The sequence below is a fragment of the Cebus imitator genome, unplaced genomic scaffold (assembly GCF_001604975.1).
Source record: "Cebus imitator isolate Cc_AM_T3 unplaced genomic scaffold, Cebus_imitator-1.0 Scaffold4, whole genome shotgun sequence".
In the NCBI taxonomy this organism is placed as follows: Eukaryota; Metazoa; Chordata; class Mammalia; order Primates; family Cebidae; genus Cebus; species Cebus imitator.
In genome coordinates, this window is record NW_016107319.1 from 13,218,764 (window position 1) to 13,233,852 (window position 15,089).

The window sequence follows — 15,089 nt, forward strand, 5'->3', positions numbered from 1 at the left end:
AGTAGACAATCGCTATAAAATTTATGCTCTTTATTTGTCAAGGGCCATATAAATATAGTAACATAGTTACTTTATCTTCCTCCTGCAACTGTCCTCCCTCTAGGCAGATGGATGACTCTGAAGGGTAGATGGGGGGTGTGGCAGAACATCTCATCTTCCTCCAGCGTTGCCCTCCAAGCGCCTTGAATAATTGCTGGGAGATAACTTGGCAATTGTCTGGCTAACTAAGGTCTTAAATTTCTGGCCAGGGCTCCACTCACACCTGCCTCTCCTTTCCCTTCCTGATTAGTAGGACAACATGAAAGGTTCCTTTTCTCTTAAAAAACGAGTGACTTTTGTGACTGGTGATACAGATCACTTTAAGATTTATCGGGCCTTGGGATAAAATAGGTTTTATGACTCCCAAATGAATGGCTGGATAGGGGAATTGTCAATAAGCTCTTCAAAGAATAATGTTTTTAAAAATAATCCTCTTTTTTTCTGACCAAAGGACAGGAAAGCTTCTGTGTATTAAATACCTACTAAGTCAACTATGTACCAGATTTGTAAAATCCAGTTTTGGGGGCCAGGCACGGTGGCTCACGCTTGTAATCCCAGCACTTTGGGAGGCTGAGGTGGGTGGATCACAAGGTCAGGATATCGAGACCATCCTGGCCAACATGGGTGAAACCCGTCTCAACTAAAATACAGAAAGTTAGCCCGGCATGGTGGCATGCGCCTGTAGTCCCAGCTGCTTGGGAGGCCGAGGCAGGGGAATCGCTTGAACCCAGGATGGGGAGGTTGCAGTGAGCCGAGATTATGCCACTGCATTCCGGTCTGGTGACAGAGCAAGATTTCATCTCAGAATAAATAAATAATCCAGTTTTGGTTTTAGAACTTTCTAATTTGGTTGCTCAGATGTTGGCTGATAGCTCCATGTCCCTGCCACTCTGAGATCTCACGAAGCCTGGCTTCGTGAGATCTGGAAAAAGAGTTAAAGATCTTCCTGCAGAGGCAAGAGAAATACTTGAAGTTATCAGAGAACAACCAGTGTCAACTTGCCCTTTCATTTATTGCTGTTGCAGGTGTTCAGGGAAGGCATATGAGTTAGGCCACAGGAGGAGTTTTGGGGGAGGTGGAACTGGAGCTGAGCCAAGGAGAAGGGCAAGATTAGAGCAAGCAGAGGAGGGCGGGGGAGCTTGAGAGGAGAGGCAAAGCCTCAGGCAGAGGTGGGAGCACCAGGAAGCAGAGCTGTGGCAGACAGGGGAGGCTGCAGGGGTGGGCTGCCCGGGTAGGCGGGCAGGTGGGGAAGCATTGGATATGGGAGACAGGTGGGTGAACTTGGCCCTAGGTTGCTGAGTGTCGCCGTGTTGGAGGATCACACCTGGGGTGCTGGCCAGGAGACCACGCTGGTACTGAAGGACAGTCATGGTGTCAGTTGTCAGGCAGGGGAAACAGTCAAAGACCATGCTGAGGGATGTGGAAGTCCCGGGAAACCTCTCATGGAAACTGGTGTACTGGTTTAGCAACTAGGGGGAATCTGAGGTGAAGAGCACCTGGGTGCAGCCGTCAGGGAACACGTGTGTGTGTTCAAAATGTCACTGAATGAAATGAGATGCTTCTCAAGGGAACTTCATATATCATAGTCACAAGCCTCCCGTTCTGAGATAACTGAAGGCTAATTCAGATCAACACACACCAACTACTGCAACTCTCCCACTGTGCTTAGAGGCCATTCCGGGAGTCTGCTCACTGATCTCTTTACATTAATTAAAAAACAAATGGAAATGTTAAGAAATGCTCTGGTCACCAGAGGTTTTTGCTGTTCATTGGTTTCTCCCTTGAACTCTAGTCTTTGGTCCTCTCTAGAGGAAGCCTGAATCCCAGTGGCATTTTTTTCTAAACTGCCATACATGTAGGAGCAGGTGAAAGATCTTTAAATGTTTAGCTGATCTTTTGCAGCTTCTGGTCATGTGCTTGATGCCAGATTCCTGTGATTTTCCTTATAATTAGAAAAAATGAATAGTTTGAATGTCCTGCTATTCTTTTGAGCAATTAGATTCTGGTTTCCTAATTAGTGAACTCATAAGGTGCTAGGTTGGACAGACTGGAGAACCTGGAGAAGGACAGGAAGACAGCTTGAGTGTGGGGTTGTGGCTGGTGTCTGGGTTGTTTGTATCTGTCGTTTAGGCTGCAGGCCTGGGAGGATGCGGGGAGGACTCTGTCCCTACTGGTCAGGAGTGACAGGGGAGTTAGCGACCTAGTCATCTGGGACTGGGATGTGGTGCATTTGGTGTTCTGTGGCCTTTCTGCTATTAATCCTGCCCTTCAAACTCCTACCCTTAGCCCAGGCCAGACCCGGTCATCTATGGTCCAGTGGCTTAACACACAGTCTCCAAGCACAGCAAGTTCCAACCCAGCTGTGACACCTCCTTCACCAGAGTCGTCCCCTTTCCCCCTTTCTCCTCCTGCTACTGTAGCGGACAAGCCACCTGAAAGGTACGTGGTTTGGAGTAGAATGTGGAATACGGTGGCAGCACACAGAACCTGAGCAGGTTCTTTTGTTCTCTGCTGGCAAGGGCCTGCCGAGATGCCCCCGGCATCCCACACGTGATAGACATCCCTTGCCACCTTGTATCAGGGCTGTGCCTCACTCAGTTCAATAGCGAGGATGTTCTTGGGAGAGTTTGCCTTACATGAGACCTGCTTGAACCTACTCCGTCTTTGTGGAGCTGGTTGTGCATTTATGAAGAAGTTCTCATTTTGGAAGAACTTCTTGTTCATGAGTATGAAGCACATTCTTTGTTTTAAAGGTAGGCAAACTGGCACTGGAAACATTCACTTCCGTGGCATTCAGTGGCCAGGTCCATAGAAGACAGAGCTGCTGGCGTCCAGCAGGCTCTTCCACCTGGTAGTGGCTGAGGTGCTTCTTCCTGTCGGTGGCTTCCCCCATGCCAGTGAGGCGAGGCATTTGCTTTGGCTTTGATTGGACTGGCTAAAAGCATGGTTTCCATCCTTCCCCAATGTGTCCTTTTCATGCAAGGACGCAGAGGTTGCTTTGACAAATGGTGAGAAGCTGGGCCTGGTGTGCCTTTCTTGGGGTGGAGGGAGGGTCTAAATACAGAAGACTCAGGCAAGAGCAACAAGCCCCTCCCGGAGTGGTGCGGGGAGCAGTCGCTGCCTGGGACGGATCTGGGTTTGTGGTTTCCCACCTGTTGATTGTGGATGTGCCGCCTCCCTTCACCAGCTGGCCGGGTGTCTCCAGGTGTGTGTGATTTTTCTAATAGACCAATCAAAGTGCTTGGAAATAAACATGTGTTGTGGTTGCAACAGTGCTGAACAGAGGAAAGGGCATCCCACCAGGTAGGCAGGAGAATCAGGTGAAGCGGTTCAGTGACAGCGCCTCAAAGAGGCTCCCGGAGGAAAAGCTTAAATTTGAAACCCATCATTTACTTGAAAATCAAGTGCTGTGCTTAGCCTGATGTTCACTTCTACCATGTTAATTTCTTTTTTGGAGTTGCCCCACTGGTGATATCAATGAGTTTTGGAAGGGGGGTTGAGGGTGAGGTTTCTGTTTTTCACATTTTCATCGATGTCTTTTGTGTTCTCTTTCTTTGCAGCCTCAGCAGTCGGAAGGCTCGAGCTGTGTATCCGTGTGAAGCAGAACACAGCTCGGAATTATCTTTTGAAATAGGAGCAATTTTTGAGGATGGTAAGTGTTAGTGGGAGCTTTGTGGTCGGACACATCCTCTCACCCCAGAACGTCTGCAGCAGGGAGTGAGCAGTCAGCGGTGGTGCTGTATGCGGCAGGGCGAGCCGCCTCCTTGATGCCTTGGACTGCGTTGAGCTGCCGCATTGGGCTCCCAGGCCAGGGACCTGTCACTGATGACTGGAATGCCGCTGTGCTTTCCTCTTGTTATTCTCAGGCCCATCTCATCTGTGGGTCTTCGTTCAGGTCATCTCTCCCCTGACGGGAAGAAGCTAGAGTCACTTGGACTTAAGAAATATTTCTGATTTGCATGCTTTATTTTCTTTGTTCTCTCAGAGTTCTTAACCAAGGTGGTTTAAACACTTCAGGTTTACCAACCCTGAGTCATCAGAGAATACTGCTCTTCCTAAGAAATTTTGATTTCTATTTCCCTAGCCGTTTTCTTGCTTTACATTTTTGCTGGTTTGAACAGTGTGTGAGTCTTCAGATACCGGTATTGACTTTGCATATTGAAACAAGGGTGTAGCTTTTGAGTATTTAATATTCATATACAAGCATTTAGGAGCTACGCCTGCTTGAATATTTTAAAAAGTTCTCTTAGGGCTCAGTGTCTTTTCTCTCCTGCTCTTGCTTTCTTCCCTCCCAGTCCTGCACATCATGAAATGCATTGGTTGCTGTGGAAACCGTGATGTTGTGTGTGGGCGGAGCTTTCTGGGGAAGCAGTAGGAACCTTAGATGCTGGGAATGGAATGGCTGATTATCCAGAATGTTTGGGATATGTGAAATACATCAACACGAGGCACAGTGGTGTACTGTCAGTAACGCAGCATTTGCTGACAATTGTTTTTTAGAAAGCAAGTTGCCTCATTTGGAATAGATTTCTATATGCGCGTGATATGTATTCTTCAGAGACAGAGACTCCTGGTAGTGTCAGAAAACAAACAACAACAACAAAACCCAACATGGAACAGAATTAGACTCTGTGGAGAAATTTTGTTCTTGGAGTAGAAGACGATCATTCCTCCATCACCATAACATACATGCAGTTTTGACAAGAGAACGTGGAACATAGCTGCCCTGTCTCATGTCAGCACACCATATGGCTGAAGGGGAGGCTGAGATGGTAGTATTGAAACACACTCATTTGAGAAATGTGGTGAATTTTTATTTTGTGTGATTAGATTTGTTTAGAAGGCTCTGAACTCTCTCCCTGCAGTATGGTTTGTGAAATTGTTACCTTGGTAGAAGGTGTATCTATTAGGATATCGTAGGCTGCAAGTAACAAAAATTGACATAACTGGTTGAATCAATCGTGAAGATGCATTAAAGTCAGGCACAGTGGTGCACACCTGTTGTCCTAGCTACTGCAGAGGCTGAGGCAGGAGGATCACTTGCGGCCAGGAGTTCAAGGCCAGCCTGGATAGCATACACCCCCATCTCAAAAAAAAAAAAAAAAAAAGGATTAGTTTACACAATAGTAAATTTTGGAGGTAGGGCGCTTTAATTTATATTCATATGCTCAAAGATGTTGTCAAAGACCAAATTGTTTCCATCTCTCTATGGAACTGTCCCCAGTTTGTGGACCTGGTCCTCTGGCTGGTTTCCCTGGTGGGAGCGAGATGACTGCCACAGTTCTAGGGGAATTGGCTGGGTGTGGTGGCTCATGCCTGTAATCCCAGCACTTTGGAAAGCGGAGGCAGGTGGATCACCTGAAGTCAGGAGTTGGAGACCAGCCTGACCAACATGGCGAAACCTTGTCTCTACTAAAAATACAAAAAAAAATAGCCAGGTGTGGTGGCACATGCTTGTAATCCCAGCTACTCAGGAGGCTGAGGCAGGAGAATGGCTTGAACCCAGGAGGCAGAGGTTGCAGTGAGCCGATATCGCGCCATTGCACTCCAGCCTGGGCGACAAAAGCGAAACTCTGTCTTAGAAACAAAACAAAACACAGTTCCGGGCATCATGGCCACACTCTGGTGGAAGGAATTGTCTCATCCTTGTGTTTATTTAAGAATGAGAAAACTTGTCCAGAATTTTCTTCCTGGTTTCCCCATCCTCGCATCCCAGTATGCACAACTGAGTCACATGCTTAACCTAAACCAATCATTGGCAAGGATTCGGACCAATCAGAATCACACAGGGTATAAGACACCTACCCTGGGCACACAGCCATGTGAATGAGGGTCAGTGCCTAAAGCAAATGCAGATATGCCAGTTTAGATTAAAGGAGACAGGCTGGTCGGCATCTGACCCAGGAGACTTACATTCTCCAGTTCTAAAGTCCCAAGATGACTTGGAGTCTTCCTAAAAAGAAAGCATGCATGTACGCACGTCCATGTACATGGTCATACATTTGTACATATATATGCGTATGTGCACACACATCCCAGTGTCTCCCTGTGTTTTTGGAGGAGAAGAGCCATGATTGCTGGCAACATGGATTCCGAATTCTGCACTTATTTTGCCTGGGCTCACACCATGGCTTTCCTGTCTTCTGTGTGACCAGGACAGGCTCCTTCAGGATTCTTTGCAGCCAATCTTCATCCTCAGCAGCAGGGATGGCTGCAACATTGATATTGTATCAAGAGAGCATTGGGGCTACTGGAAAAATAGGATTCTAAGCACTACAGACGTATGTGGGAGAGGTTGCTGACACGATGCCACACTGGGTACATCATCGTGTGTCACAGATGACGCTATGATTTAAGCCAGATCATGTCTCCCTCAGGTTCTGTGCTCTGCAGCGCTGGTGTCCAGCTCTGTCAGGACTTTGCTGGCTGGGGCACCCCAGGTATCTCAGGGGCTCCTTAGTCTGACCCTCCTCTAAGGCCGGCTACTTGGAAAATACCTGTTGATGTGTTGAGACCTTCTCCCTCCCCAGGGATGTGAGCATCGTGTTGAATGTGAGCTGCTTGTCTTGCAGGTGCCCCCCCTGGTTCTTCTGTAGCAGGACAGATAACATAGTGGAAGGCATTCAGAATCAACAGCATTCAGCTTGTGGCTTAATAAGGACAATTCTCAAAGGGTACAGTAAGTTTAAAGCCCTTAAGCAGGGTTTATTTGTATGTGTGTTTGCACCTTCGTCTTCTGTGCATAGTTGATCTCTTAGCTAGTTGAAAGCAGGTGCTTTCCCAGAACATGTCTAGGGAAGTCCTTTCTTGAATGGCTATGGGGTCTTCCTGTCTGACAACTGACATGGAGAAGACAGACTGGCAGGTCATGTGACCTGTGGAGCCAGGCAGTGCTCCAAGTGGCCACTCTATACAGCTCAGCCCATAGGCTGCCATGCTTCCCATCCAAAGGAAGCTGCCAGGAATGCTTCCTTTCTGCAGACCAGCAATACTTAGTGTCCCTGGAATGCCCAAGACATTTTTCCTTTGTTCACTTACCCATTTGGAATCTTCCAGAATCCATAGATGCTCTTGCCGTGCAATCCCTTTTTGTACCTCATACAGCCAACAAAGGAAATTGGTTTATGGCACGCAGTGGCATTTGGAGAAAACTATCTCGAGGTCAGAGTGACCCCTGGGTGGCATCATCAGAAGTTATGCGGTTTGGGATGTATGCAGCTGTGAGAAGTCCTGACCCGGAATGTGGTCTGCACAGGGGTCTTTAGCAAGTTTGTAGCTCCATGACTGTCCTTGTTCTTTGCTCTTACTGGGTGGGCCTGGACTTAAGTTATGAGTTCCAATTCTAGGCAGAAGATGTGTTTCTCTAGTAGACTCACTAGTGCTTAGCTGTTGCTCTGGGGCAGTGCTTCCCAAACCACCCCAGAGAGAGGGCTGCGTTTATAAGGCCTCAGGGCAGTGATGCTCCTGTGATGGCCAGAGGGACCTTTCCCGTTTCTCTGGGAACCCTAGAAATGCGGTTTGCTGGTGATCTCCAGCCAGTCCTGCTCTCTTTCCAGACAGGTGCGCCCCAGTCAGTGGTTGCCTTCCCAGGGACAGGGGTGGGAGGGGTGCTGGGCAGGTTGTTTTCAGGAACAACCCCACGCGGCGGCAGCAGTGGGGCTGCTTTCCTGCTGTCCAAGGCTTTGTCAACATCCACCTGTAGATGTGGGGGAGCAGGTGTGGCCCAAATTAATTCTTAAAAGCCTCTGGTGGTTAAACTTTAAAGGTCTCAGATAGACACAGAATAATCCCAGGAAGACAATTTGGCATTATCCTGGAAAGTGGATCGCATATAGACCCCACAGCCCAATGATTTTGTTGCCAGATAGATTCCTAGCACACGAGAATCTGAGAAAAAGTACTGAGTGAAAAAATAAGTTCCAGATGACTAGACATTATGTGCTTCTGGTTAAGCTCAGATATATGCAAAATAAATAGGCTATTATTAGGGATAGGTACTTGTGTAATGAAACTGAATTTTACCCATAGCTGAGGTAAAATAATGAGAAATACAACATTCAAGTTATTGCTTGCCTCGGAGCAGAAGAAAGGACAGAGCCCAGGGCTCGGCCCCACTGCGGGCCCCGCTGCAGTCCTGATGTGGAGTGCGGGTTCCCGGCGCTCACCGCGTGATGATGACGCTTCAGTGGTTTCAGTACTTGTCACATACATTGTCTACATTATGCTGAAAACTGAGTTGGTGGAAGGGACCTGCTTATCTTTGGTGCTACTTGGGATCCCCGCCCCACACCCGTCTTGTTCCCTGGTGTGGTCTAAAGGCTGTGAGGACACTGTGACTGAAGCAGAGCGAGGCTCCTGGTCTGAGACCTGCAGGCACGGGGAGGGTCCATGGGAAATGACAGACACTGAGGCCGCCACGCTTCCCATCCATAAGAATGGAAGAGCAGAGCCCTGCTGTCCACATAGACACTTCTCGGGGGAGGAGCAGTGCGATAAACTAGGAGAGGAGCCCCAGATGAGTATTTTGGGGTTTGATGCTACTGAGCGAGATCAGATCTTTGGAGAGGGAGGGAGAGCCTGCCAGCTTCATCTGCAGCTGCAGAGCCACCTTTCCTGTGCCTGGGGATGCCTTGCTATTGGTCTCCAGACCCTTCTAGCTCACTTTGCCCACCACTCGCCCGGGTCCACTTGCAGGCTCTTGGATGTTACAGGATCCCCCTTGGTCACTTCCATAAAGCAGTGATCTCTCTCTTCCTACTGGCTTCTGCCTTCCAGGGAGGGGAGGGCTGGGGAGGTGGTGGATGGGGTTGTGGAGGTATCTCTCTGGTTTGCTGGTTGAGGAGGTGCAGGATTCCCGGCCTGGCCTTCATTTCCCCATTCAAGCCTCCTTTCACCTCCAGTGTTGTGGGAAATCACTTTTTTCCTCCTCTGTTCATCCTTTTGTTAATACTGAGTGTGGTGTGTATAGGGTAGAAGAAGAAACAGTGAGTGCGTGCAGGTGAGACTGTATTTGAGACTATCTTACTGCCTCCTCTCAGCAGATCCTGGAAGCCAAGTGCTAGTAACCCCGTGTTGCAGGTAACAGCCGAGCGAGGCGCCCAGGGGTTAATTTCCCAGGTGCACCCAGCTGGCCAGGAGTCTCCTCCGGACTCTGACTTCAGCCCAGGGTCTTTTGCCACTCAGGCTCCGACACAGTTACAACCCTGAGGGCCTCTTTTGCATAGAATCCAAAGCTTTTCCCTAATGGTGACGGCACACTCATAGCATTGCCAGCTGAGGCTTTTGCAAGAAGTTGAGAAGTCTCTCAAAATCCTGGTATGAGGAACAGTGTCAGGGTCAAGGTCATTGAAGGCATGAAGAAAGTGACTTGCTGCCAGATCACTTGGAGAGCACATCTCTGATTTTGCTTATTCATTCATTACACAGATCATCATGCATCTGACACTGCTAGGTGCTGCATCTCATGTTATAGACGTTTTATGCACTCACAGTCTAGACTAGAAGAGAGTGTCTCAGTGTGTCTGTCTCATACACATGTATGCATGCACACACACACACGGAACACGTGGGGTACATAACTGGGAGCCCCAACCTGGTTTGGAGCGTGGGGAGGAGTCTGGAGGTAGGGGCATGCTCAAGCTGCTCTTTGAAGCATGGGTAGGTGCTGTCCAGACATAAAGGCAGGGAAGAGCATTCAGGTCCAAGGGAACAGCTCCTCCGAGGCCTTGAAGCCAGAAGCTTGTTGAATGTAGGGAAAGCACAGGCGGCTAGGGGAATGCAGACAGCCAGAATGTGTGTCTGTTCATCCAAGGAAGGGAAGAACAAATGGTTACCTTGTTGTAAAAGACAATCAGAATTGGATTGTTAGTGGGCAGTATATATATATATATATATATAGCTTCCAAACTGTGGGCAGCCATACCTTAGAGGACCATGAACTCAATTCGCTGAGTTACAATTAGCATTCAAAGAATGATCGTTTTCTACATAAATTCACGGTGGGGGGGTGAAATTAAATAACAGAATACAGAAAGGAAGGCATTGCACACAGTGAGGGTGAGAGTATTGCTTTGTGAAACTTGTGTGGGTTATGGATGTGTATGTGTGTACTTGGTTTTTGATATGAAATTTTTCTCCTGAGTTATGATCAGAAGCCACTTTTCCCAGCCGCCTTTCGAGTTGGTCTGCTGGGCTAGCCCATGTGTCCCCTTTTGTTTATGCCACAGCTGCCACGCCTGCACTTTACCACGGTTGGGGATTGGAGTTGGGGCCTGTCCACAGCTGCGGTTATTAAATGCTTCTGTACTGGATTTCTGAACCCTGGTGACAAGTAGTTGGACCTGTGCCTTTGCTGTCCAGATTGCAATTTTCTCTTAAGTATCACGTGGATATTTATGAACAGTCCATCGTGCCAGGCACCGTGCCCAGATGTATAAGGCTCAGACTGCCTTCAGGAGTTCCCCATCCAGCATGGGAGTCAGACCAATGCCCAGACAATGCCTGTGAGGGCTGAGAAGGGTCAGGAAGACTCGGAGGAGGAGGTATCCAATCAGGTCTCTAAACAGAGGGAATTACCTGGTGAAGAGATGGGGGAAAGGCATTCCAGGCAGAAGGCACTGCACTTGCAAAGGCCTGGAGCTGCAGTTGGGATTTCTCTGGATGATTCACTGCAGTTGTCATGCATGTTGTGCCAGTGGAATGTGAAGAGCTTCTGGAGGGGCGCCAGAGCCAGGTGCCCAGGGGTCTGTGTTCCAGACCAGTAAGAAGCTCGAGTTTGAGGCTGGGAGTGGTGGCTCATGCCTGTAATCCCAGCACTTTGGGGGACTGAGGTCAGTGGATCACCTGAGGTCGGGAGTTTGAGACCAGCCTGGCCAACATGGTGGAACCCCATCTCTACTAAAAATACAAAAATTAGCTGGGCGTGGTGGTGCACGCCTGTAACCCCAGTTACTCAGGAGGCCGAGGCAGGAGAATTGCTTGAACCTGGGAGGTGGAGGTTGTAGTGAGCTGAGATCGTGCCACTGCACTCCAGCCTGGGCAACAGACCAAGACTTCCTCTCAAAAAAAAAAAAAAGCAGCAGTAGCAGCTTGAGTTTGACTTTAAGCAGGATAGTGACATGATCAGCTCTATATTCTAGAGAGTTCACTGAGCATCTTTGTGCACAGTGGATTGGAAGGGGTCGGACTGGAAACTGGGACACTGGTTAGGAGGCTTCTTCAGGATTGTGTAGATGAGGATTGTGGTGACCAGTGCAGGGACGCAGAGCCTGTCAATGACCCTGGTGCAGACTTTGCGACCTGACATCCCAGGAGTGGGCCCTGTTCTCTCCTGGCCACTTCCTTGTTGAGCTGTTAAAAGACAGTGAACACCCAGGAGGCAAGTACTTGGGCATTTTGTAAAAGTGATTTTTCTCTTCCTTTTCAGTACAAACCTCGAGGGAACCTGGCTGGCTAGAAGGGACTCTGAATGGCAAGAGGGGGCTGATTCCACAGAACTACGTCAAGCTGCTGTAGTTCCTGGCCTCTGAGCCCCCACTGACCCTGGCACCCAGGGACCTGCCTGGGGGCAGAGAGCTGCCTTCCTCCTCCGAGGCTCTGGGCTGCCCCCATAGGTACCTCCACACTCGGGAGTTACCATCATCACAATCAGCCTTGCGGGGAGGAGGCAGGGGTGGGACGCACCGCACAGAACTGTGATTTGTGGATCAGAAGGGGAATGTCAAGATTCGCAGAATGGACTTTTCATTTGTCAAGCATCGGGATTTGTGATTTTTAATTATCCAGCCTATAGGATGAGAGGGATGGCAGCCTTCTGCCACCCGTGCTGTCCTCACTGGCAGTCACACCACCAGAGCCACCCTGGCTCCGTCCCCTCCCAGAGCACCTGCTGTCTTGATCACAAAGGGAACGGTAGTACTCACAGGGTTAGGTTTGCACAGTGCGTGCTTGGCTCTGGCGGCCTCGCCTGAAGGGGCTGTTGCTGGTGCAGGGGAGATGGTCTCAAGCTAGAGGGAAGCAGAGAGATGTGCTTCTCAAGCCTGCCCCTTCCTAGACGGCCACCTGCAGGACCCCACACCCACTGCTCTGGCAGCGTGCACTGGCGTGTTTGTAACAGGCTTCTTGGTGCTCCTCACCCGTGTGCTGTTTTCCAAACACCGCCTTTTTGCCTCAAGGTCTCTGTAAATGAAATAAACTGTAATTTACTGTTTGATTTGTCTGTCCTAATGTGGGGAAGCGGTTGTGGAACCCATTGCCCCATCATGATTGATGAATTGGCAGCCTGCGATGGGGACTTGTTTCCTTCTGCTGTTGGTGTGCTCCCAGGTGGAATCTGTTAGCGGGGAGCCTGGAGTATTCGCAGTGGGGTGTGTTCCTGGGGGCAGCGGGCATCTCTGATGTGTGAAATCCTGGAAGGGCATTCACACTTCCACCAGTGGCTGCATAGGCCTCTCTACCCCGGGAGGTATGTGCAGGACCTGGAGCAGGGCTGGGGGGGCTTTGGCCATGGGTGGTTTGTGCCAGCTGTCTCAGTGCCCTGGGACCAGCCCTCCTACCAGCACCATGGTACACCCCTCTCCCACACCACCCAGCATGCCTCTGCCTTCCAGGCCTCCCTACTAATCTCTTCATCTAGATTAATTTTGGTGTGGGGGGAGGAAAGGGAGGCAGAGCAGACCTTCCCGGCGGAGCCTCTGCCCTTGACTCTGCCCTGCCCTGTGCTGATTGCTGCCCTCAGCATGGACAGACCTTGCGCTGACTCTTCCTCATTCTCCTCTGCCTCCCAGTCACAGGTGTAAGCAACCTCTCGGGGAAGAAGGGACTTCCTTTGGAATGTGGGGCTTAGTTTTAGTGGCCCCAGGATTCTGAAGCCAGCCCCATGCCCCAGAGGCTGCTGTGTGGCCAGGCGTGTCTTTCCACACATCCCCGTGGGAGATTCCTGGACCTGTCTGCCTTCTCTCAAGCCTTTATCAAAGGATGGATGTGTCCATTGCTTCATTCTCAGATGAACTGACTCAAGAGCTTGCCAGTGAACAGCTTGGAAGTCACCTCATGCAGATCACGTGAAGGTGTGGAGTTAGGAGTTTTATGTGTGTGGGGGAATGTGCTTGTTGAAAAGTATCTGTATTGTAAGTAAAAATAAGGACAATTTTGATGCAACATAATTTAAAATAATCATGGGCCCACTGAAGAGCATTGGCACTGCAGAGGAGCCCAGGGCTGCCCTACTGCAGTTGGGTCTGAGGCCTGGGCAGGGGCTCGCTTGGCCCTGGGGCTGGGGCAGCATAAGTGCCAGTAGCCTGTTTTCTGAGCTGTCATTGCCACTCTGACTTGCTGCTTGGGATGTAGAAGGGAAATTTGGCTCTTGAGAAGAGGTTGCTGCTGTGTTCCACTTGGGTGAGAGCCCCTCTGTAGGAAGTGGCAAACCTTTGGGCAGCTGGAGCAGGCTGAGGTTAGTGTTGGGAGTGGCTTCCTGGCAGATCCCGAATTGGTGTATCCCTAGGGTTCATTACAAATAAAATCAAGGCCTGCACCAGGCCTTGATTTATTTGCTTGCTTGCCAGAGATTCCTGTTGTGAACAGTGAGATGCACCCAACCTGCTGTTCCCCTCCAAGTGCTTTTATCACCACTTAGTTAGGGAAATCACCACCAAGTCTGGCTACCTGTGTGACCTTGGTCCGGATCAGTCACCTCTGTGATTCTGTTCCAGCATCCTAAAAATAAAACAATACCGACAGGTTTGGGGTTGAAATGACCTAATAGAAGCAGCGCACCCAGTATGTGGGGAGGCCTTGGCTAATAGGAACTGCCATTCCCGATTTTCTTACTCATGAATAAGAATAGCAGCATTGTGCATCTTTGTCATCAGGGCCCTCTGTGTTCCTTAGGATGACAGGGTGACCAATGTGAAGTTCCACAACTGTGCCGTGTGGGGGCTCCTGTAAGCCTTAAGAGCTGAAGACCCCTCCTGTCGCTCTGGGGAAGAGTAGGGTAGTGCTAGAGGGAAGCAGCGGTGTTTCTGAGAACGTGTCATGTGCACAGCAGTGTGGCCAGGACCGCCAAGGCCTCTGGGCAGGGAGCTTACCCCTGGGCTTGGCCCAAGATGTACTGAGGAACGGGATCAGGAGGTGTTTTCTCTTTGGTGGATCAACTCCCTTCCCCTAGAAGAGAAGTGGAGTGTGTTTTGCTGTTTTAGCTGGACGGGTGCGGCTGCTCCCCAGGCTCTGCTGTGGCTGCCCGGCCTTCCCTCAGCCCCACCTCGCTCTGATCCTGCAGCACCAACTGCGGCTGCTTAGACCAGGTCCATGTTCATAGCCTGTGTTCATTCAGAGACACTATGGTGGTTTGGGGCAAAAAAGAGCACTTGAGCTATGCGTTTCTTGTTGGCACTGGGGATGCAGGGCTTGCATCTGATGGTGCCAACCCATAGGGCCTTCGCTGGTGTCCCTGCAACTGTAAAGGAAATGCCAGGTGAGAACAGAGCCAAAGGACTTGCAGGTGCTGCGGCCCTATCCTCCTTCCATTGTAGCAGCAGCCGCATCTACAGTTGGGAGTATGGAAGGGAAAATCCATGGGTGTCTGTGTCAGAGACAGATGTCTAACTCATTCTCTCCTTACAGTGACTGCACAAGCCAGCGGCAGTTGGCCCACTTTATGGATGAGAAAATGGAGAAAAGCACTTGCTTGCTCAGGTTCAGTAAGCTAGTCACATGTTCTTTCTGCTGTTTCCCCAGGCCCATGCTGTTAGGAGTTGAATTGTTTCCCACTCCCCAAATTCATACATTGAAGTCGTTAACCCCCATTCCCTCAGAATGTGACCTCATTTGAAAATAGGATCTTTGCAGATGTCGCTAGTTAAGCGGAGCACAGTAGTGTTGCCCCTAATCCAATATCACTGATGTCCTTAAAAAAAGGGGAAATTTGGACGTTGAGACAGACATGCACAGAAGAAGGATGATACGAAGAGAAACAGGGAGAAAACAGCTTATTACAAGCCAAGCAGAGAGGCCTTGAATAGACTCTTCTCTCACAGCTTTCAGAAGGAACCAAC

The 15,089-nt window shown here is 49.7% G+C and overlaps 1 protein-coding gene across 2 annotated transcripts in view; it reads left to right on the forward strand.

The window, feature by feature from the left end:
• The window catches only part of ARHGAP10 (Rho GTPase activating protein 10), a 334,414-nt gene extending 322,170 nt beyond the window's left edge, over positions 1-12,244 (forward strand). The window contains exons 21-23 of one of the 2 annotated variants that reach the window (XM_017532769.1): positions 2,326-2,478; positions 3,600-3,691; positions 11,465-12,244. In XM_017532769.1, coding sequence (XP_017388258.1) covers positions 2,326-2,478; positions 3,600-3,691; positions 11,465-11,553 — 334 coding nt within the window. In that variant the 3' untranslated portion in view covers positions 11,554-12,244. The remainder of the gene's footprint in view (positions 1-2,325; positions 2,479-3,599; positions 3,692-11,464) is intronic. The other variant, XM_017532773.2, reaches the window with a different exon arrangement.
• The last annotated feature ends 2,845 nt before the right edge of the window (positions 12,245-15,089 follow it).